This window comes from Phaethon aethereus (assembly GCF_964289735.1).
Source record: "Phaethon aethereus genome assembly, chromosome: 8".
In the NCBI taxonomy this organism is placed as follows: domain Eukaryota; kingdom Metazoa; phylum Chordata; class Aves; order Phaethontiformes; family Phaethontidae; genus Phaethon; species Phaethon aethereus.
Window position 1 is genome coordinate 27,542,846 of NC_138584.1, and position 24,856 is coordinate 27,567,701.

At 35.7% G+C, this 24,856-nt stretch overlaps 1 protein-coding gene across 2 annotated transcripts in view; it reads right to left on the reverse strand.

The window, feature by feature from the left end:
• LOC309407560 (BEN domain-containing protein 5) overlaps positions 1 to 24,856 on the reverse strand; it is a gene marked incomplete at its 5' end in the record, with an annotated part of 952,618 nt that overhangs the window by 903,044 nt on the left and 24,718 nt on the right. For both annotated transcript variants that reach the window (XM_082003109.1, XM_082003108.1), the window contains one exon: positions 2,028 to 2,152. In XM_082003109.1, coding sequence (XP_081859235.1) covers positions 2,028 to 2,152 — 125 coding nt within the window. The remainder of the gene's footprint in view (positions 1 to 2,027; positions 2,153 to 24,856) is intronic.

Below are 24,856 nucleotides of genomic sequence, written 5' to 3' on the forward strand. Positions count from 1 at the left end.
TGTAAAAACTGCACTACTATCCAGTAGAAGAACTTAAACCTAAATCAGAAATACATACAGCACAATTATGTGTTTCTAGTATTTGTATGGCTGTTGTTTTTACTCTGTGTCTTTTTCATTTATTTTTTTATCCATTTTTCCACTGTTGGGTGTCAATGATTGGTTTGATGCAACAGGAGAAAAACAGAATGGATGATTTCTAATTCAGGTAATGAAAGGAGGTTTCTTGTTTTCTCATGTTACTATTGAAATTCATTTCTTTGTGAAGGCTTCAGTGTGAAATGTCAAGCAAAACTGGAGATATTCTTAGAGTGAGAAGAAAATTTTCAACATATTTTCAAATCTAAGTAAAGAAAGTTGCTTAAGAATTTGAAGTTGAAGGAAGAGAAACAATGAGAAGCATATGTAATATAGGCAACATATAAAACTAATAAAAGTAGCTACTGCTTTTGAGGCCTCACCTAAATGGCTGAAACCAGACCTAGGATATATAAATGCATAGATCTGCTTTCCTCCCACATCACCTATATGATACATCAAAAAAAAAAATATTATACAGGTAATTTTTATATAGAGTTATTAAAATACATACTTTCACACATAAAGTTATCAAAGTTACTTGTGTATGAGTGCAACATTTTTAAGCAGTACTGAATGGTATGGGTTTCCTTGTTATAATTTTCTAGTAAAACATAAAAGAAATAATCAAAATGCACAAACAGGGTACATTTGATGTAGCAATTTCTAACATTCATTTAATATAGCTCAGTTGCAATGACTACTACGGCCCATGCCCGCTAGTACAAAGACCTAAAAAGGGTTCCAGACTAGATTACGTTCATGCAGGTCTCATTTTAACGGAAATTGGAGAGAGGAAAAAAAGATTACAGGAACACACATTACAAAAACAGACCTCACAAGTCAAACTTAATAGTGAAACCATTCTTTTTCATGTAGACAACCATGAAAACAAATATCCTGTGAGCACCAGATATATATTGTATCTTGCTACCAGATCTCTTTGCCTTCTTGAGACAGATTCCCATTCATCTCATGACTATATAATTTGATCATTGTTGAATAAGGCACAGCAGGGGAAAGGGTCTGTCTGATAAAGTATCAGGCTCCAGGAAGATAGATAAACAATTTCAGGATTTCTAGTTGTAACAGGAATGGTACAGTGGTGGATATTAAGATATTAGTCTCATAGCAATACAAATATCAAGCTTCTGCAGTTTCTTCTCTTACTAAATATGTTTTCTTTCCATTAAGCAAAAATGACAATCTGATTATGATAAACTAAGACAGAAGGCCAGAACAAAATGCAAGACGTGTGAAAAGGGGAATTAACTCTTTTTTGATTTTTCAATGTGAAAGTTAGTACATAACTTTTTTTAAATTATTTTTCAATGTGAAAGTATATAACTTTTTTTTTTTTTTACTTAGTTTAAGACAAGTGAAAAAACAGAGCAAGGAAGTTTCTGTCTCATGCGATATTTTTACTATATTATTTAAAAGTAGGTGAAATAGTTGCCTATCCAGTTGTTTCACATTTAAACCTCCTCTTCCACAAGGGACTCATCAGCAGGCAACTCCTCCTCTACTAGAAGTCACTAGAGTAATGCCTGTTTGCAACGCTACCTCATTGCTCTACATGGATTAAATGAAGGCTTGAGTGGTAATATTTGAACAGCTATGATGGACTTCTTTTTATATTTTTATATTAACACATATATTTGATTTCTATATATTAACACAAATATATAGCAGCCATTACCAATACAACTCCTACTAGGTGTCAAATGTTATACTTTGTAACTACTTCCTGTCTTGGATAGCTGAAAAATGTCATGATATGCAGTCATGCTGATACCAGCTTTTACTTATAAAAATTCAAAGAACAAAAACATAGTTTACAGGAAATTTTTAGTTACAAACCATGGATGTCATCTTTTTTGTTTAAGAAAATACATTCTGGAGCAAGCAATTTCTAAAGCTATTATACTACCTAATTTAGTATCACTTACCTGTGATTCTTTTACATTTTCAACAGTGAAGTTGAACCAAACTCGAAAGCGTGGGTTACAGGTATCTGGTCTAATGAACAGGTCATACTCAAACTCTGTGATGTGGTCCACCCGTCCAAGGTTACCTACCAAGAGCATATGAAAAAGAATGCATTTTAACAAATGGCTGACAAACTCTCCAGGAACTACACTGAGAGAAGTTTTAAAAACTTTTACCTCTGTTGGTTAAAATATGTAAGTATAATAAGCCTTAAAGCAGTTCAGAATTATTTTTAAAAGACTTAATCATAGTGACAAAATAAAATACATACCAGTAAGCTACATTCATATGAATACACCAAAAAAAAACCAACATGGATTTTTATTATTCAATCAAATTGATTTTTTGTCTTCTCATACCTGTATATTCAGATTAAGTGCCCTAACAGCCGTTTAACTGTTTCCTTCCCCCCCCCCCCCGCTTTTCTGATAATGTCCCTGCACCTCTTTTAGCCCCCACTTGTATGGATTTCTGTCTTTCCATTTGCTGCTCATGTTCAAGCACCTCTAACATTAAAGAATCCCCAGATTCTCACCAGGCCCCTCTGGCTGCTGCTCTGAGCGTCCCCCGCTCCCCACGCATGGGCCGGCCTTCATCTCCTTTGTGATTCAAAAGCTACCTGAATACTTTTGCTTTACCATTTGCACTCACTATCACCTCCTTCCAAAAACGAAAACAAGGCTGTAAGATTTCACCTCAGCTTCTTCCTGGTGAATTACATGGAATAATATTTTTAAATGTAGTCAGAGCTACATCGTTCCCTATGGTGTTATTCAGCAAGCAACCACACTGGCTATAGAAATGAAGTTCAGCACTGGGAAAACTCGCTAAGTGCTTTTAAATTGCTAAATTGGCATTTTTCCTTTGCAGTATGCCAAGATTTTTAAAGACAGGGTTTAGACTGTCCATTTCATTTATACACTACAAAAATAAGACTTTACATTTTCCTGATCCAATCCAAATCCCACCTCATCGGGACTTGTAATACAGGGCCATGCATTAGCTCACATGCTAAATTACACTTATTAAAAAAAATAGCACTGTAAGATGACCTGGTTTTACGGTTTCAGATATATTTTTGGGTTTAGAGATATATATTTGGGTTGGATATATAGTATTTCAAATAGTTCAAATGGTTTTCCAATGGTTCAAATAGTTATTTTTAATGCTATTTGAGCTACATAATTCCCTCCTCAGCAAGTCCCATTTTAGTCAACATGACTGTTCACTGGTAACACGCTACTCAGTATAAGCACAAGCAGTAAAATTTTGCAGATATTCTGTTCTGGTGTGGAAAAGCAGCAGGAAAAAAAAAACATTTTCAACTCTGCTCATCAATATATTTGCAGGATTTCTTCCTTATCCTAAATGTTTCAGGCTTTACTAATTTTGAATCTTCCCTGTTTTTAATGTTATCCTCTACTTTCCTACCCACATTCTTCTTTTCAGAAGAAAATTCCTTTCGCTGTCTCCCTCTGCAGAAAACTGCTTCACGCTAACAATCTGTTCCTAAATGCTTGCCTGAAGGATACATTTGGCATATGAAATATTTGAAAAAACAGCAATATTGTACAGCTAGAATACCTTTGCCAAATATAAATAATGTCATCTGCTGTATCGGGTGTCCATGCCCAGGTGCCAGCAGCGGGGCTGCAGAGCTGAGCTCTCTGAGGAGAGGCTGGGCTGCCTTGTGCTAGTCATGGCTGGCTCCAGCCGGTTCCAGCCAGTTCCAGCCAGCTCCGCAACTGCCCCACCCCAGGGCACAGCTGACCCCTCAGCCAAGGTGGTGGTGCCTCCTTGAAAGCGCATTTAAGGAAGGGCAGGGAAAAAAAAAAAAAAGCCACACAGGCAGGAAGGAGTGAGGGAGTCTGAGGAGAACCAAGGTGTGAGGAGGGGGAAGCGGGTGCTCTGGGTGTGGGGCAGAGATGCCCCTGTGTCCTGTGAGGAGAGGCTGGAGCAGGTGGATATTTCCTGAAGGACTAGTGGCCTGCAGAGGACCCACTCTGGAGCAGGCTCTCCTGACAGGACCAGTGGCCCATGGCCAGGGCCCAGGCTGGAGCAGGGGAACAGCGTGTGGAGAGAGGAGCAGCAGAGAGGAACTGCTGTGGACTGATCGCAGCCCCCCGCACTGCTCGTTGTGGGGTGAATGAAGCTGATCCTGGAAAATGGGGAAGGTGTCGTTCTAATTTCTCTTTGTTTCTTACTACCCAAGCCTATTTTAACTGGCAATACACTAGTCTTCCCCCAGCTGAGTCTGTTTTGCCTGTGATGGCAATTGGTGAGCGATCTCCCTGTTTTTATCTTGACCCATGAGCTTTTAACATTACTTTCTGCCCCCATCCTGCTGAGGAGGGCAAGTGAGAAAGCTGTTGGGTGGGCATCTAGCAGCTGGCCAAGGTCAACCCACCACATCTGCCTGATTTTAGGTCAAGTCCCTTACTCATTTAAGTGCACTTTCTGTCACAGGGGTCAAATATACCACTTCTATTCGCAACAGAACTTGAGTTTTAATGTAAACTATTATTTCCTACAGATCATTATCCAAAGTAAATGATCAAAGTGATCTGAACTGTATGGCGGAGAGATGGCCCATTCAGAACTACTTTACAGAGTCCATAGGATCCCTAAACTAGCACTGGAGAATTGTACTGATGTCAGTGAAATCACTGATGGTGAAGAGGGGGTACACTGGAATCACTCCAAGGCAGTCTGCTCTGGAAAACCTATATACCTATCTCAAATCCAGCAAAACCTTTAACAATCTAATCATTGTGTGCATGACTCCCTGGGACTCCCAACACTGTTTTCTCTCTTTTATCTGCAATACTTTGAATACTTACCTCCCTCTTAATGCAGGGGTTTTTTTTTTCCTTTTTTGAATTCTATCTCACTTTATTACTTTTGGCTACAGAACTGCCTCTTACTAGGCTCCTTTGGAGTATGTGTCAGCTGCCGTAGTCACCTGCAGCCTTTTGCAGTTTGGTATCATTTGTACATTTCATTAGTGCACTATTTCTTCTCTGTCTTCCAGATGCTAAATAGGCTGGACGAAACACTAATGCTTTCGGTAACCAATTCAACAAGTTCCTCGTGCTCAATGGACTATTGTTTGTAATATCACAGCCTTTGCTCGCAATCTGTCAGCCTAATTTCAACCCACATAGCAATGTCATTAAACAAGACGGCAGTTTTGGTACAAAGAAGCCTAGAACTGTAAGAACAAAACACTTCCTTGCTTTAAGAGATGCTTCATAGATAACTGATAATGCCACTGAAAAGCATTTTTTGTTGGGATGTTTATGTCCTTTCTTGGACACAATCCCATAAACAAAATTAACAATTTTACTTACTGCCTTCACACTGCTGTAATCATGGGAAATAGATTTATTCTAATGAGTAAGAATTATATTCCAATACCACAGGTAACACTGTGAAATGCATTAGAAACTATGAAACAGGAATTAAAACATTGATTATGCTATTCCATTTAGCCATTATACCATTTTAATATTTTAACATTGAAAATAAACATTTTTTCTTAAGTGCAAGCAACTTCTAAACTGCTTTTATTTTTTAATAGCTCTATAAGGTTCCTTAAAATTTCCTGTCCTGTTCAGGAGGGTGAGTGAGAGAGCTGCTAGGTGGGCATCTTGCAGCTGGCCAAGGTCAACCCACCACATCTGCCTGATTTTAGGTTAAGCCCCTTACTCATCTAAATGCACTTTCTGCCACAGGGGTCAAATCTACCACTGCTATTCACAACAACAGAACTTGAATCTTAACTTCTACACTGCTTTTATTTTTTAATAGCTCTGTAAGTTTCCTTAAAATTTCTTTTCTCTTTTTGTTAAATCTACAGCAAGAGAGAACATCGTTTAATGAACGGTTAGACAGTAAGTTCCTCCTGTGTCACAGGAATCTCTATGCAATTACACAATAAATAATATCTGCTTTGCAGTACCTGAAGTGTCCAGTTTCTGTGCAGAAATGATGATAAATTTAAGAGAAAGCTAGATAGAACGAATTTTGTGTAACATAATTACCAATAGTTTTCAGTCTCGATAGAACTACTGCAAGACCCTTCCCATGCACAGCTTTTATTCTGTGTATATTACTAGTCCAGTTACTTGTAGCATCAGTAAGAGTTTGTTCATAACCATATTGGTTAAGTACGTTCTTTTAAAATCAAAGAAAAGTCTCGCACTACTAAAATATCAGCTTTGCATTGCTCTACTTTGTGTTCATGCCCAGATGAAATCATCCCCACTCCATTCAATAAATACAGAAGTTCTATCTATGAGACTATACAACTTTTTTTTTAAGCATCATCACTCCATAATTTGTGATTAGCATTATACTTCAGCGTTAACATTATAAAATATAAGATACTAATAATGTTATTTAAGGTACATGTAAAGTTAATGAACTTATTGAGTAATGTGATCTGCAAGGGAAAAAAGCCCAACAACATTATGAGCAGTAAGATCTGAACTTACTGGCATTTGAAGACATTTCTCATTTACTTTTTTTTTTTTTTTTTTTACCATTTGACAATCAGACATGCACCCAAATGGTTTTCTGACTATATCTGAAAAGTAAAATAAACAATTTATTAGAGCAGCCAGCACTTTATAAAACATTACGGATTTTTTTCTCCTATGCACTCTGAAATTAGTTGCTGGGGTTTCTTTCTATTATTATTTTACTTTACAGAAATACTGGCACAGATCTTTTTAAACTGATGGGAAGATGTGAACAAATCAAATTCCCAAATGTCTATAGACTGACTTTCACTTAGCCTTGGGGTTTGTTTTTAAGACATGCTCAATTTTCAGTCACAGTTCTGTTCAATGCTCTTAGCATACTGAGAAAAGAAGAGAAATACCTTTCTTTAATCATTCAAACCGAAATTCTTCATTATATTTGCTTAAATTGCTTTACAGAGTAATGTTTAGTGCAATGCTCTCAAAATGTGAATAGTGAAAGGGGTCAATAGCATATTTCAATTTTCTTTAAAAGTCAGAAAAAAAAAAAGCCCAGTGTTACTATTTTATTAATCAGGCAACATACACTTAGTCCTCATAAAATATTAATGTATATTGCTTCCTACATCAATAAAAAGTGTACTTTACACAAAGAAAGAAAACCTGCTTAAGAAAATGCTAGCTAAACTTACTAAGCATTCTAACCATTATCATAAAAATGCTAGAAAATAAAATATAGATATGTTAAGCAATCCTAAAATCTTCTTAAACCACACATTGTGCTTTCCTACAGAGAATTTTAAGATGAAAAATAGACCTTGAGGGTCTTAGACAAGCCTGAGGCAATATAAAGAAAAAGGTCAAACACTCTGCTAAAAAGGACCGTTATCTTCAGAACAACAACTTATCAGCCAGCTTGCAGCCCTGCTTATTTACAGTTATTGGTCCCAGAGGAAGTGCACTTCAGCGCAGGGCGCGATTACTTTGTAATGAGTTTGCCAGAAATGGTAAAGGAAACTAATTTGTAACAATGTGCTGTTCCCTGCACATGAACTTTCTCAGAGACTTTTTTTGTCTAGCAATGAATAACTAACTTCAGCCTCCCTAATAAGCAGTGAAAACAGAAGTGCACTAAAAACGACTGAGTCGCAAGCATGAATGTGCTGAAATATCAGTGATTATCCCTCTCAGCTGTCCATTACAGTACTCATGATGACCACCAATTCCCCTGTGGTGGATATATAGAATGCAGGTTTCAGGGGGAGGATTTGCACATGAAAATTAACACCATTTGGAAGAAAATAGCCTGCACCTGTCACAGATTAGCAACAAAAGGTCAAATGCCTCCTTTTACACCTAGAGCACTTGCATATTGTATGCCTTGCTTATAGGAGTCTAATTCTAGTTTCTTAATTCAGAAAAGTGAGCACCATGGTGAACTGAGGAGAAAAAAAGAATTAAATCTTGGCTAAAAGCTATCAATAAATCTATTGATCAAGATACATATGAATGGAAGTAGCTGAGGCAATCTCTGTCTCTAAAAGAGGTAGTTTTTCAAAAGAGAATTACACAAAGTGCTCTTCTGTTTTTGTCAATATGCTGCCAGGTTTTGAAATACTATTTTTCATCCACACAATAAAAATCTTGACAAGTAAGCAATTGAAAATCACTAATACACTTGCAGCTGCATTTCAATCTATACAAATTCTTTAAACAAAAACAACCAAGGAACAGATTGGAATATACATCATTTTCACCAGTTGAACCTGGGATCAAGTCCAAGATAGCCAAACAGTATTAATCCATATTTTCATGTAACTCTGTATTTCACAAAATGAAGTGAAATGTACAATATGGAATACTCTCAATGGAATTAATCCTTAAAGATCACAAAACACATGGACATGATAATGCAAAGAAATTTTAATGATACATTCCAAATGGAAGAGGAACTATAGGGACTGAGATCTGTAAAAGCTTCTCTTGAGTGAAAGATTAGATCTCTTCTGAAAGGAGTGCATCGAAGTTGTAAATTCCCATTGGCTTTATAGTCTTTGTCTGTGAAAAGAATTTATAAAAAATAGTTTGGTGAGAAGTCTTAAACAACTTCTAAATAGCATTTGATTTTTAAATAGGAAAAAATCTAATGAAATAGTGATGATCTCCAAAAACTTGTGACTGTTTTTGCATCATCTCCTGGGCTCCTGCCCAAAGCATATGTCAGATCAAGATTCCTGAAAGCAAAGCACAGGATTTGAATAAAAGGACAATACCATAAAAAACACATATACAACACCTTGTAAATTAAAGTAGACTTTAAAATATTAAAATGGCACATATTCAGCTCTGCAATACAAATATCTACACTGCTACAGTTTAATCAGTGTTTTGGGAAAAAAAACCTCAATTCTCTTCAACAATATAGTATTCTTTTAAGAACTGCTGTTTCACTTAAAACAATAGCAATGCTCATGACTCAGCTTTCAGTCAAAATCCAAATCGCCTTTGAAAAATGTTCAAGACTATCAAATAGGCACAGCATTTCAAAAGTACATGGCTTGAGAAGCTGGATGTTTCAGACTTGTATTTGTACTCTTTTCTATTCTCCCTCCTCAATTAAGCAAGTTGAAATAGCTGTGTTTCCATTATGTTTTAAGTTTTTATCAATAGTGACATCCAAAGGACAGTAAATCACCTGCTTTTGTGAAAAAGACTGTACGGGAACAATGACTATCTTAGCTCTTTGGAGCAAGAGGTAAAAGGCCAGCTCCCATCACTGGAAAGGGTAAACCGGGATTAATGCATAACTTATAGAGGCTGAGCAATTCTGATTGAGTTGTAATTGTAATTAGACAATGTCATAAAATCTGATTGTGACTGAGAGCATAAGAAAAGTCTAACTTTCACACTTTTCTTGTTTATCTATAAATACAGCATTAAAGCTGTATTGGTATTTTGGGTATGAGTAAGATGTTTTGGTAAGAGTTATGGGTCTCCATTTGTTTCTTTCACTACCAAATGATTCAGCAAGAATATGGAGAAGAACAGTGAATCAAAAACTTATAAATGTTCTTATCCTTTCCAACTATCCTATTTCTTTTGGTGTAACAATATTGATTTTAATGGTGTTGCTACTAATTCATAACAATGACAGCATGATCTGATTTTCCACACCTTTTCAGGATCACAGTCTGAGTTCTACTCTTTTCAATATTTTTCGCCACACGTGATAGAAGGTGCACTAGACCCATTTCCTAAGGGCATTCTGCCCATGGTATCTGGGATCACAGTTACTGTTTCTCAGTGGTCCCAAACAAGTGTAATGAATAAATCTATAATTCCTTCATATTGAGTTAAATTGCAGAAATACTAATGAACAGTGTGGCCTAGACTAAAACACCCACAGGAGTTTTATAAATTAAAACTTTCATCTGAATTAGAGTAGGAGGCAGAATTTATCACCCAGAGCAGCTAATCTGAATCATTAGATTAAATGAAAGTTGTGGAACGAGCATCTGAATGAAGCAAAAAAGGTACAAGGCCATTTTTAAGCAAGCCAAAGAATTGTCTTCCAGACAGAAAATTAAGGGAATGGGAAACCTTTAAGAAAGAAGGACTGATTGAAAAAAGAGAGAGGCATAAACCAGCTTAAATTTATTAGGTGAATATAAAAGGCAAGAAAGTTGCAGGGGACAACACTGTGATTTATTTTCTTTTATTAAAAACAGTTACCAAAAGATTCTCATATTTTAGTAGTCTGGACAGTGCCGTCAATGGATAGCTCTAGGATGAGTTCTTCCTTTTACAAAAAAATACTTTTGTTGGTCACTGGTGTTTGAGCATTGTCTAGGTGAGGGCAAAGGGGGAATACAGCAATTAAAACTTAAAGATTTAGTGACCATCATTGCTCAAAAACCACCATGAGCAAAATAGCACAATATACAAGCAACAGATATCCCAATATACTACAGATATCATTGTGTAACCAGCAGGCTTACATATGTATCAAGAAATTATATAATAAAATCTTGCTGAAGGAATTCAATAGTTTTGATCAAATGAGATTGATATTTAATCCCTTGCAGCCAAAGAGCCTTATGTCAAAATTGCCCTTACCTATAAATACTGATGCTTTCCGTTAAAGGAGCTAAGAACTGGAGCTGTAAAGAATAAAACGTCAATGTTCACTGTGTAGGGAAATTGTAAAGGATGGATAAAATGGCATCAGTCTCTTAACTCCTTCTCCTGCCTCTGTGAGATTCTTATGAATTATGAAAATATCAGTAGAGCCCAAGACTGCAGGACAAACAAAGCCACAAAATCATGTAAATACAGAAACTGGCAGCAGTAAAGTAGCAATGCATCAACTTAGTAGGGAGTGTCAAGAATGCTTAAAAATCAGAGGCCCATGCCCTAAGATGGTCATTGCATACCCACTACACCAGAACCACCAAATCCCCAGAAAAAGAGTAGACTACTGACTTCTCTGCTCCCTCTTTATCAACTCCCCAAAGGCTTCCAATGACAGATGGGCTGTTATTTATCCATGGCAGTGAACCTTTGTTAAAGGAAAATCAGAATACAAAGAGGTTTTGCATTAGTGTCAGAAAGCTCAGCTTTCATTAACAAAGTATATGCTATCAAAATGGGTATCTCACAACAGTGTATGTATCACATCTTTCAAAGCAAAGCTCTTAAAGGAAAAGCATTTGGGAAAATTTCTGTTTGGAAGTCACTTAGCATATAATGGGTGCTATCCTAAATAAATTATTAATAAGTTAATAAATAAATTATAACAACGTCTGCGGCCTTAACCACAGAAGCAACCACCAAGGCAGATCAGGGAATATGAACTACTGTACCACAGTGGGATGCACCATTATTTCATAGATTTTCTGACTCTATGATTATTGAGAAACGTCTCTCTAAATACTTACTTTGTTAGGGCCTGATGCTCAATGTACACTGTTGAAATCTGTTGCTACCTATAGCCTCTAAAGTAAAACATTCTCATATTTACCTGCTGCCTAGACATCACAGGTGTGCAAGCAACACATTACACACGGTTAAAAATGTTAAAAGCTGCATATTCCTTATTCTTAAGTATATTACAGTAGCCCTACTTAGGTAATGCTTCCGACTCAATATAGTCACCGTTTTGCAAAGACCCTAAGAATTCTTATAATACAAAAGGCAAAACATTTCTTTCATCCTACAGTTGATTTATTACTGTATGGTAATGCTGCAATTCTGCATTTGGCCTAGTTTGGTGCCTGATACATGAAATCACTATTTTTCCAGGGGAATCCTTCCATAGTGTAACTACAAACTGCCACTTGAGGAAAATTAATTGATGGAAACCTCAATCAGTCCAGAGACCTACAGTTAAATTATATTCTCAAGGACCCCTGCAAAGTCACCAGAGCTGTAAATAAAATTGCTTTTTTTATTAAAGAGTATTAATGGAAAGTCACCAGGCATTGTCTTATAAAAGAATCTTTCTTTTTGAGATGGATCCCGAATGAGAATCATCTTTAACTAGTAAATCACTGATTTTATAGCTAAAACTTTCCTTCCGTATCTTATACAAAAATTTCCTTGAACGATGGTACTGTAAGGATAGACTTTCACTACAAATGCTGTATCTGAATAGTATCTGTCCTATATACAGTTTTTGCAGAAGAAACAGTCTTATTTTAGTTTATTATGAAACTGAATTTGGTTCTCTATGCCATTATCAATGTAGTCACAAAAACAGTTTGGGGGCTAGAAATGTTATTCTCATTCAATACATTAATCCCATTATTTCATTGCCTAGAAGTGAAATCTTATCATATAATCTCCATGATAAAATTTACAGATAGATTTCCATGCAGTCTAGGTGCATTTTTAGCCATTTCATCAGATTAGACTGATACACAACCTCACTGTTCACCTACTCCTCTGCTGTACTTCCTAGTCTGACATACTTTTGTAGAACAAGGTGATTTCTCCACTTTTCTCTTTATTATACAGCATTTTGATCCTTCTGTAGGTAATGGAACTTGTTTCAGTATTTTCACTTATATAATTTTCTGACTCCTGTGCCTTGCTATTTTCTTTTCCTCCAGTTACCAGCCTGTTCTGGAAGCCCTCCTTGATTTCCAGTCTTACCAATAAATATAAAATGCCAATACTGTTTATATCCTAGCTTTACTCCAATGTACTATATATAACTATGTAGTACCAAGGAACTACATTACGTTGATTTGGTTTTATAATACTGATAGAATTTATAACAGGCCTTCTTAACGGACATAACAGAAAACTGCTTATCTTCATTTATCTTTGTTTATTCAAAGCTTAAATTAGACCTTAAAAAACTATCTAGTTTATGTTATTTTTTCAATCAGAAGTGATAATTTAAATATTGACACTTTAGATGGCACCAACATGTTTTTGTCTTCTGCTATTGTTAGGATATTTTATTACAGCTGAATGTCTGTCTGAATTTTGTTGTTTTTTCTTTCATTTTGCCAAATCCAGAAGCGTTTCCTTTTATTTCAAAGTATTTCTATGTTTGTAGTAAATTAAACATTAATCTTTCTCTGCAAATGTCAAGTGATATTTAAATGTTTTTCTGGCAGATAAATGATTATTAATATTAATGCAATAAAATCACAGCTCTTTGTCCTTTCTTTGATATTTAAGAAAAAATTAAGAATGTCAAAACAGTTCTGCAAAAAGAGAATTCATTGGTCTACCATCCACTCTTCATTAGCCTGAGAGGTAAAAAATTACTGATCTTGTGAGACAATGTGTTTATAGAATCAGAAAGGGTTGAAAATGAATTACTCTATCAGTGGTAGAGTGTGTATCACTTCAATGTGAAAATGCCTTGTTAAAGTTCATTTTAATTTAAAGCCCCCTTTTTGTCATTCAAAAAGCTTTAGCACAATGAAAGAGTCTTTGTCACTTTCATAATTAGCCCCTCTTGCACTAAATGAGAATAAAATCTGATCAGAAGTCCGTACAGGCAAGGTCATAAATCAAACAGAAAAGCTCACGAACAGTCCTGTAAGATGTCCGAAGGCACACACAGCTTGGAATTAAAGCACTGTAGTCAGGATCCACTCCCAGAAACACAGCACAAAAAAGCCCCAATAATATCTGTTTGACAGGCTAAATTTATCTCCATATTTGTAGCCCTGTAAACACATTTTGCCGTTTAGATACAAAAGCCATTTCAGCACCAAGGACAATTCAGGAAAGCAAACAGCTGTTCAAGTACTGCCATCACCGTTTGCCAACAAAGTCAAATTAATTTAACTTAATGCTCTCACTTCAAACTGTGACAGTAAAAATAAAAAAGAAAAAAAAGAAAAAATACAAAAGCTATATATGATAATTGTCATAAAGCAGGAACAAAAACTGTATTAACAAATAAAATTCCTGAGGAACCCACTTTAATTTTATATACTTAAATGAGTCTGCCACCCAGCTCAAACGTAAACTGGATTTTATTCAACTTATTTTCATTTTCAGATTAAATAGATATTTTGAAAGATCTAATAAAATTCTCAACCTTGGACAGTTACAGCAGAAGTGACAGCACATCACTCTCTCTACTCAGGCATCATCAGAATACCAACAGGAATCAAAGCCATCAACATATTATTTTACTCCCCATGTTAACACAAAGCGAGGATTTCATCAGCAAATGGTGCCTAAAACATAGGGAGAGTGGAGGGCAAGGAAAAGGCAAGGTAGGAAGTTAAGGGGAAGACTGTTATAAAGACTCAGTCGGCAAAGAAAGTATGTATTCTAGAACAGATGTGCTTTTTACAATTCAATGTATTATGTTAACATTAAATGCCGATTTTAAATATTAATTAGCTGAGTGTTATTTGTAAAATAGCTACATCCACACAAACAGGACTTTTCATGAAAACACACATCATTTATATCCATAAGTAGACATATATGTGTAGACATTTGGATATATAATATTGCATACATAATATTTTGATACCTTCAAATGCATTGTTATGTACATTAAAAATGTGCAACTTTCCTTTATGAGCTTTTGTTTCCTAATAATATTTTCTCTGCAGAACCAAGCTGTTAAGGTCATGTCTCTAGCCATGGAAACACTAAACCACTTTCAAAGTAAGGGCGTGGTTGGTTACTTTTCTGTCATATGTTCCCAAAATTTCAGGTTACATTAATTATACAATGATCATACGTAATTTGATTCCACATATTTAGCAGACATATGAAAATTGGTCTGCTAAGCAGCAGACTGAAGAGCATTAGTGTGACAAAAAGAGAGTAATGCATTTTCTCCATCCTCATACAGTCACACACTTTAGTTCACTAACAGTAAACTTCTCAACTTGGTTAAAAGGTACTGAGGACACAAGTGTGTGTCTTCTTGGATACAGCCACCTGTGCTTGAGCTACCAAAGAAATTTAATTTGCCTTGTCTATCAGACATACAAGTATCTAAAAAGTGCAAATTGCAAACTACTGTACAAGCAAACCAAGCCTGGGAACTGTGATGAGGGCATGTAGGTGATTAAAGAAAGAAACTGGATTTAAGATGGATGGCATGAGAATCTGAGTCAGACATATTATTGAAGTTGAACTGCCTAGATCTTTTTCTTATGAGTACTCAAAAAAGCCAATAAAGCTTTTAAACAAAAAGCAGGGTTTTCTACTATATAATAAACTAGGTTAATTGGCTTATAAATAAAGAAAACTCAAAATTACTCAGTACTAAGGAATAAAAATCAAAACAGATCTCCTTTGCCCACTGTGCCCTTGCAAGCAGAGACTGTTCCCACAATTGCCTTTAGTTTCGTACTCAGTGAACTTGCTGGAATTGCAACAAATTCTAGATAGCCTCCACTGGACCCCCAGGAAAATATTGCCACCTCTACGGCCAACCCTGTATATATTCCTTGTATTTCTCAACAGTTTCGCAGTCTCCAGGTGCTCCAGCCTCCCTGCTTGCTGTACCCTCACCCTCATTCTCCTGCCCATGCCACTTTGTGCTCTGAAAGCATTTCACTTCTGAGCTGGCTCAATGGAGGGCGAAATCTCTCCTCCCTCTAGATGGTTCCACTTTGCTCTGTCATTGCCCTTCTGACAGGGCACAAATGAAACAAATAACATCTCTTTCAATAGGTTTAAACAGAAATCTTCAACTTCTTCAAATCAACATTGTAAAAGACACCTCCAAACCTCCTCTCTGATTCTCCCTAACATCTCCTGATTCTCACATACTACGTATCCATGTGGGGACAATTCAAGTGCTGTAGTCAATCAAATAAGTCATAATACCAGGTAGATCCTTCTGAGCATGCTAAGGATCAGTAATATTCAGCTCCTTCACACCTCCTCATGAATGGGAGAGAGGATACCAAAGGAGAGTCTTTGTAACCAAGGATTTCAGATCTTCCCTTTTCCCTCATGCCAACAAAATCTCACACATTCTCTTTTACTTTTGCTGTTACTTTTTACCTTTATCTTCAACACACAAAACCCAAAGGAAACTATGACTTTAAAAGTCCTATGAAATATGACTTATTTTAAGTCTCATTTCCTCTTGACGAAATTCTTAACCAAACGCTGCAAATACAGTGGAAAAAAAACCCAGCATCTCTGCCAACTGAGTCTTAATACAACCAATGTCTTTCTGACTGTCAAAACTGGGAATTACTACAACTGAAAAATCCTGAAGAAACAGCTCTTTATATTGCAGCCATAGTAGCAGGCAATTAATGGAAGCCTGAGAACCCAGAGAGGGGTGGAAGGGTCTAAGACATGGAGACAGGAGGAGGACTACATCTATGAAATAGAGGCAAGTAAGCTCCTTCTAGCTAGGCTAATACGAAACCCAGAGCTTCTGGAAGAGGAAGTGTGGCCTCACAATTCATAGGCATATTCTCAGCTTCTCTTTCTGGGTATTTCCATCATACTGCACGTCTGATCTCCATCCATCTGGTAAGAAAGGCAGGTAGCACTTGGACTACAGATATCTGTTTGTTCCCAATCAGGAAGCACATAATCTTAACCCTTCAGTAGGTCTTTAGCTGAGATGCCTTGATCTTTGTAATGTTTATTCTGCATTAAGAAAGAAATCATGAGAAAAGAGAAGACCAATTATTTTCATATTACTCATGTCTACATATAGGCTGAAGTGCAGGGTATAGTCAGAAGCATATTTGAGTCAATAAGCTATTTGCAAAACCTTGGATGGTGAGCTAGGTGGGAGGTTTGGGCTATATAAAGGCATGGTCTGCAGCGATGCTCCTGTATTAGTAGACAAAGTCAATCACATCACATACTGACTTTTTCTGCTCTTCTAGTAATTCTTTGATAACCAGAAGTTTCTAGCCTACCAAGATGCCCAGTTAGGCTTGATTTAGGATTCTAATTCAGAGGATTAAAATAAATTTCCTTTTATTTGACTGTATTTCCAAATTTATTCTCACTAGGTCTGTGTTTGGTAGGATCATATATCTGCAAAAATAAAGAAAAAACATTAAAAAAGAAAGATGTAGATTTTCAAGACAGACAAAATCTCCTTACAAGTTATTTCACAAAACCAGTACAAAAGTACTTTTAAAGCAATTAGTACTTAAATCACAATACGGTGATTGTTGAGCTGTATTATTGTTTCTCGTGGACAGAAATGACCTTGGTAAATATGTTCAAAGGTTGCTTTTCAGTCTTCAAAAGCAGTGACATACACACACATTTAGCAGTACTATTTCTATTCAAAATTAGCCTTACCGGATTTCTAGAGAGGCGCCACTTCACCTCTCTTTATGTAAGAACCTGAAGAGGTATCAGACCTTTTTGATTAAAAATAACAACAAAACCCACTACTTTTGTTATACACTGTATTGTACTTCTAATAGTACAGCCTGTCAGTGTGTCCATAGCAAGGTCAGTTTATACCAAAATCTAACCTTAAAAATAATTCTTTATTCTCATCTAAGAAGCTGCTGGGGTATTAGTATAAGTCCTTCAGCACATAAAGCATATTAACTATGAGATAAAATGGTTAATTAAAATTACTTCTTTAAATACATCCAAGGTTAATTTCAATTTTGAGTTTGAATCTATATGTGTGTACTTTATAACACATTCATTATGACATACAAAAATCTTTATCTCTGTTAAATGCTTTAGAAAGATTTATTATATTATGAAACATTGTGCAAGCAGTTGTATAACAAAACAATTATCACCTTAAGAAGTAATTATTCACGGTTCCTAATTTTAAAAATATTCTAGCTCTTTAACTTTTATAACATGTATTTTATTTACTTGGAAATAAAAATGTTGATATTTAATGTATTAGTAGAACAATTTTTAAATGTTACTATGAATAGTGAAAAACTTTTAAATAAAAGATATATTAACATATATCACTAGTTTTAAACAAATATACACACTTTTTCAAAAGCCAGCCTTCAAAACCAGGAACTTATAAAGTCTTTGTCTTCATTTTCATGTTTTTACCATACTGACATAAAAACATTACCTCTGTGACTGAAAGTTAACTTTCTGTCTTACTGCTGATGTGCAAGGAAGTCAGCAACAGAAGGACCTTTTGCTTTTGAACATCCCAGACTCACAAGAAAAACAGCAGTCCCACTGCCCACTCTAAGGATGGAAATAGTTTCTAATTTAGGAATTATAATTAAAATTAACATGACGTCTAATTCTGAACAGGTGGGCAGCTTCTTGTAGTTCACCAGGATGGCAGAAGTGTTGTAAATATCAATTTATAAACAAAAATATTTATTTTACAAATAAGAATGAAATAGAGGATATCAGGAAACCTGAAGGATTATGAGGCATATTTTGATTTTTTTAAAAAAATAATTTTTTGTAATCACCAAATTGATTTTGTTAAGAGCATACAAAACTTCACTTGCAAAAACCAAATCTATACACGCTCAGGGATTTGGCCCCTGCAGAACCAGGGACTACACATTCACATGGATATTAGCATCTTTCTTTTTTCCACTTTCTCTCTTGTTATTTTCGCATTTGCTTGCTGTATCTTTCTGCTGATACAGCCTAGAACCCAGCCTGAAACAGAACCCACAGAAACAGACCTTAGCCTGAACACACGTCATTAAAATTGTGTGGTTCAGGGTAGCACCACCTGTGTGTAACACACTACAGGACAAGTACACTGGCCAATTACTCTCATAAGGAACCGAGTCTCCACATTCCTCTACAAAGTGTTTGACAAAATTATACCTAAACCACGTTAGGACATTTTTCTGCTATCATCTGGCAAACAATGATAAAAATGGAGTAATGATGGGCTAATAATTTTTTTTTTTGCTCTATTAATGCAAGGCAAGATTATTTATAGAACTAAAACATGTTAATTAAGAATACTAATAATAAAAAGTTTATTTTAGCTGGTTAGATTTTCTTGGTCTTGAAAACTTTCTGCAAGATTTGAAATAATTCACAAACTACATCTTTCAAAGGTAGCACCCACAGTAAAATCACACTGGATTGCATTAATCAGCCTATACCTAATTTTCTCCATATTTTCTAATTCATACACTTTGGAATTTTATTTTGCTAAAATATACCAGCCTATATTTTCTATCACTATGAAGCCACATAGATAATAAAGACTAAATCACAATTATCAAGTTATAGTAATACAACTTTCTGATTTCAGGATTCTTTCTTTCTCATATGAATCAACAATTTATTATATGTCTTCCAGTTATTATTATCAGTTAACAAAACTTGTTACAGTACCTCAAAGCACACAATGTTGCTTATCTCATCTAGGTTAAATCAGCCAAAACTGAAGAGGTTGCAAAAGATAATGCTTGCTCTCCCTACTCTTTCTTTACTCAGCTGGTTCATTCTTCATTAGTCTGAGTCAGTGCAGATAACCCAACACAATTTTTCCAACAGTATCTAAGTTTTCCTGTACTGGTGAAATAATATCAGTTATTGTTATGTTATATCTGAAATAGTATCTATTATTCCTAATATCTGTTGAAGCATGGCAGACTCTGAAATAGCATCCCTACAAAGGAAAGTCCGTCTTATCCACCATGATTCAGGATGACACATACTTTGTTCAATTTTAAAGAGTAATCAAATGTGTGGGCTTAAATCCAATTAGTGTACTTCTAAGAAGACAATGTCAAAATGCTTCAAATGGTGATTCTATTGTATAAGACTGAAGCTCTTAACTGCTGTGAGCCTCAGATTTCTGAACTATAAAATGAAAACAAAAGCACCTTGTACAGCACACAGCTATCTCCTGCAGTAAGAGATTATATGCATAAGCTATTATTAACTAGGCTAATATTCTAAAGAGAAAATAAAATTAGAGGTCTCGGAAGTCATGTATTCACATCCTAAGAAGTATCTGGATGTCGTAACGATTGTTACACTACAGACATATTAGACAGACACTTTTAATTGAACTTGATTGTAATCACTCAGAATGTTCGTATGTTCATGCCATCTAATCAGTTATCGTTCTTCTAGCATTCACTCTTACTGACCTCTGGCCCACTGAGTAACAGAACATTTTCCTAATTGCCACATGACTACTAATTCATAGAAAGTCTCACAAGCTTATGATCTGACCCAAAGGCAACAGAAATCATAGTTTTGCAGGATTTCTTCCACTGATTTCTGCCCTGGACCAGACATTGAAGAATTGGCATCTGTCAACATAGATCCCCTGTGCTTGAGAAAAGATTTAAAGTGCACAGTTGAACTTGAAGGTTTTGGTAAGAAATGTTTCCTGTCCAAAAGGACATGCAGATTGATTAAGGACAAATAATCACCAAACATGAGGACAGTAGTTCCAGATTCCAGTTCCCCCCCCCCTTTTTTTTTTTTAATTTAAAAAAAGAGAAATAATTTTGGAAAGTCAGCTTTAAGAAAATCTTTCAAGGAAGAATAGTAGGGATACTTGCAGAGGAAATGACATGAAAATGGGAAACCATGACTGAAATAAAAGGGACTAAAATGTTTATTGATGAAAATGCAAATGCAAATATGAGGGAAGGAAATAAATGGATCAGTAAATCCAAACGGATGAAGAAGAGTGCACAGATGGGAATAATGAAAAACAAAACATGCTAATGGAAGGCCGATGACACAGAGTCCTAGAGATGAGGATAACAAGGTTTAATTTGATATAGCATGCAATGTACAGGCTCAAGAAGTGGGGTTCAACATACAAAAGATACTTTCAGCAGGAACATTTACAAAAATGCAGAGAGGAAGGAGAAATACCAGGCGGGATAACATTGTGATAATCAAGAGGATGACAAGTGTTTGGGATAAGTGAGAATAGATCAATCCTGAAGTTACTGAAAACAGAAGAACCATAGGAAATACATGCAGTAATAACCAAAAGTCAAGTTTCAACTTGCTATCATTTTTTATTTTTCAGATGAAAGCATACATTAATTATAACATTGCTGTTCTGTTCCTTAACTTTACTGTTCAGTGACGAGTACATCTACAATGAATTTCAGAGGATTAAGTGCATCACCGTACATCACCTTACCCAGCTCAGAAATTATGTAGCTCTGGTATTCTGACAGCAATGGATCTGTAACAGCACAAAACTCAGGCTGAACTATCTTCAGTATTGATCTACTCCAGACATTTTGGGCTGTGCTAACATTACTTTGCAAACTAATTTGACTGTGCCTAGACAAGTGGCAGTCAGCTCAGTGCAGGTATATGTGCATTTATATGATCACTAGAGCATTGAAGGTATTTCACTATACAACTCAATAGTAATGTGAAATATATATGTAAAACATTATGTAAATGAAACAGTATAAGTAAATAAAAATGGCAAATAAGAAGAAAGGCAAAAAAGGAACACAAATGTCAAAAAAATTATTAGTCAATCATTTCAAAAGTCACTGTGAACTTAATTTAAGCTGACCACCAAAATGCTGAAACAAAAAAAAAATCTGGATGTATTGCTCCTTAGCTCTATATATTCTTATATTGCATTCATGAAAAAGGCTTGAAAGTTTTTCATATCAGAAATTTGACATTCATTTACAATCGTAGAAAAGGCTACTAAAAAGGAATTATTCATAATATAGTACAGTAGCAACAATAAAAATTCAAAACCAACTTTTTTTTAAAAAGAATAAATTATAGTTCTTACAACAAAAAGTTATCTTACAGTTTCAGATGAGAGAAATAGAGATGTGATTCTACCAGAAATTGTTAGAATATAATAATAACCCTTAATATATTATGGTAATTTACCTTCACATTATGTTATTGTAGTCGATCCTGGGATTCCAGTAGCCATCTAAAGAACACACAGTGATAATATATGGTTTGTTCCCAGTTTGTTTTCAGAAATACAAAAACTAAATCAAAATTGGCATTGCTAAAGGCTGAACCTAGAAGGCAATTAGGTTACTAAACAGAATCAATAAATGCAAAATGAAGCTCTGCATGTATCCAGAAGAATGTGTTTCCCACCTAATAACTTGTATCCAAATTCCTGTTAGGCTGAGCAAAATATTCTAAAATATTTTCTACTAAAATCAGATAGTATCAAACTGAGAATAAAAATACTTTTAGTTTATGCAGAAACACCTCTTCTGAAGTATGTTTTTCAAACAGTATTATTTCAGAAGTACAGACCATTATGTATTTCAGAGTGTTTTGTCTCTTCTTGCATTACAACGGCAGCTCAAACAAGCAAAGATCTTAATTTGGCTTGTTAACTTTGGAACGGCAGGCAGTTTAGAATTTTAAAACAATGTAGAGAACAACAAGAAGAACAGAATCTATCTGAAGTGTATTCTAATTTCGGGGGGGGGGGGGGGGAAATGTGGTAATCTTCTAAGTGATTTCTGAGGGATGCCTGGAGATTGCTAGTCCACCCACCCTGCTCAGAGCAGGGTCAGAGAGAGGAGGTTGCTCCATACTGTGTCTACTCAGGTTTCCAATACCTCCGTGGATGGAGACTCCACACCCGCTCTGGGCAGCCTGTTCCAGTGTCTCCAACTCATTTGAAGGCGGGGAGGGAAGTGATCATACACAGGTATTCATTTATCTGGAGCTGAGAAGCAAGTAAAAGAAATATTGTTCTCCCACTTAGTGCTACCTAAACCATGTACTGAGCAAACCGGCAGCACCACATGTTGCACGTCACACAGTAACAGAAACAGCGGCACCGCGCTGCTGCGCAACACAGCCAACGTCCCTTTGAGTGCAGGACCTGATGCAAACATCCCAAATGGATTTTCTCTGCTTCAGTGCCTTTTCTTCTGTTCCCTTATTCTTTATAACATCACTATTTGATCAAATTTAGTACACATAATGCAAGATAGGAAATTTCCTAAATTTCATTCTTCATTTGGTTCATATGAAACTGATGCAAAGGACTCTTAACATTTCTCAGCCATTTTACACTCATTTCACACAGCTGAAATTTACTACAAAAGATGCTAGGGAGTCAAGAACCACGTCTTTTGTGCTGCTGCCTTCTGCAAAACAAGGATAATATCAGAGGTTATTGAACTAACTGAACAAAATATCACTATTTAGTCTAGCAGAATATTTCAACCTTCTCACAGATGAAAATAAAGCATTTCCAATACCTCTTAGCACCAAAATATTTATTGTTCTGACGCCACTTTATCTTTTATTCTGAGTACAGCCATTCCTTCTGATAATCTATGTAGCACCATCTGCATACGTAAAGAACACTTTTGAATTTCTTCTAGTTCTGAATGGCTCTGATTTAAAAAGACAGAGGTTAAGGATATAAACAGGACAGTGAAGGCAGAGAACTATTTTGGGGAAACAGCAAGGAGAAGCATCCCTAACAAAATAAACAATGCCAGAATTTTTCCACTGCTACAGCTCTTCACTGTATTTTTCCTGGGTTTGAGAACCCAGCAAGACGAAATTCTGGAAGGATGGTTGGCAGCTCTTTTTAAGGCTCAAAATCGGATAAAAATCTAAGGTAAAGTTAAGGTCTGCACTGCATCCATGAGAAGAGATTGACCTCGACCTATCAATCACCGAAAACTAACACAATTCTCTATTTTAAGAAGCAATTATTCAAAGCAATTATTTCCTTAGTCAGTAACTGAAGAATAGGTCACCTATTACTCTATAGAGTAACTATAGATTTATGCAAATCCGGGGATTTTATATGAGAATAATTTTGCATCTGCTCATCAGTGACTTCCAATGCAGTTATAAAAATTTTTAGGTAAAGCACAAACTCAGCTGGATTTTTTTCCTCGTACTTTCAACTGTCACAGGCCTTTATTGTGCCACTGTATATACATACCTCTATACATTCATGAGTGATTATCTGATGTCACATTCATGTTCATATTAACATGTGCAGTTTGAAATAAACACAGCTGCATTTATGTCAATGATTTTATATTCAAATATATCTGATTATGCTGAAATAAACACAGCTGCATTTATTTCAGTGATTGTACATTCAGATAGGGATATTTGTTCAGTGTAATGTAATGTTCCTGCACACTGGCAGGGACATTGCTATTCTTTCTTGTATTTCCCTCTGTCATTTTTCCAGATGGAAAATTTTGAACAGAGCCAGAAAAATGGAAACTGGAAAATTTATCTCCAAGCCTGGTATATACGAAAATCCTTCTGCTTATTCTCAAAAATGACTTAAATGTCTTTGTATGAAGCATCCTTATTGTTGATCTTTTTTAATTCATTCTCTGTCAAAGAGCAAGCTTACAAAAATCCCACCAAAACCTGGAAGTCTGATGGAAACATAAGTGCCAGGAGTGTACAGTGTGAAATCTCAAGAATGGATCTGCATTGGTGTGTTTCTGGACAACTGTTGTTAATGCCAGCACACCATCTTCGATCACTATCTTCCTAAGAAAATTATTTTTAATAGAAACTATAACTGTAAGATTTTCCTTCCTATTATCTGATGAAATGATAGTTTTGCATGATGTTAATTTTGGCCTGTAACTATAACCTCTAACTATTTTTAGAAAATAATAAAAAATTATCACAGGTACTAAAAGTGATTAACCATTTAACCAGATGTATCTATCAGGTAAGATCAAGGCCTAACCCAGTAACTGCCAGAAATGGATCCCTAGAGAAGAGCATGAGAACAAAGCAATCATTTGAAGATACCGCCCCAGAATAATTTCCCAATTTACAATGTACAATCTTCTGAGCCAGAGATACTGTCAGTGCTTAGTAGCTCTCAACTGATTTTTCTTCCCTGGCCTTGTCAGTTGTTTTCTTTTGCT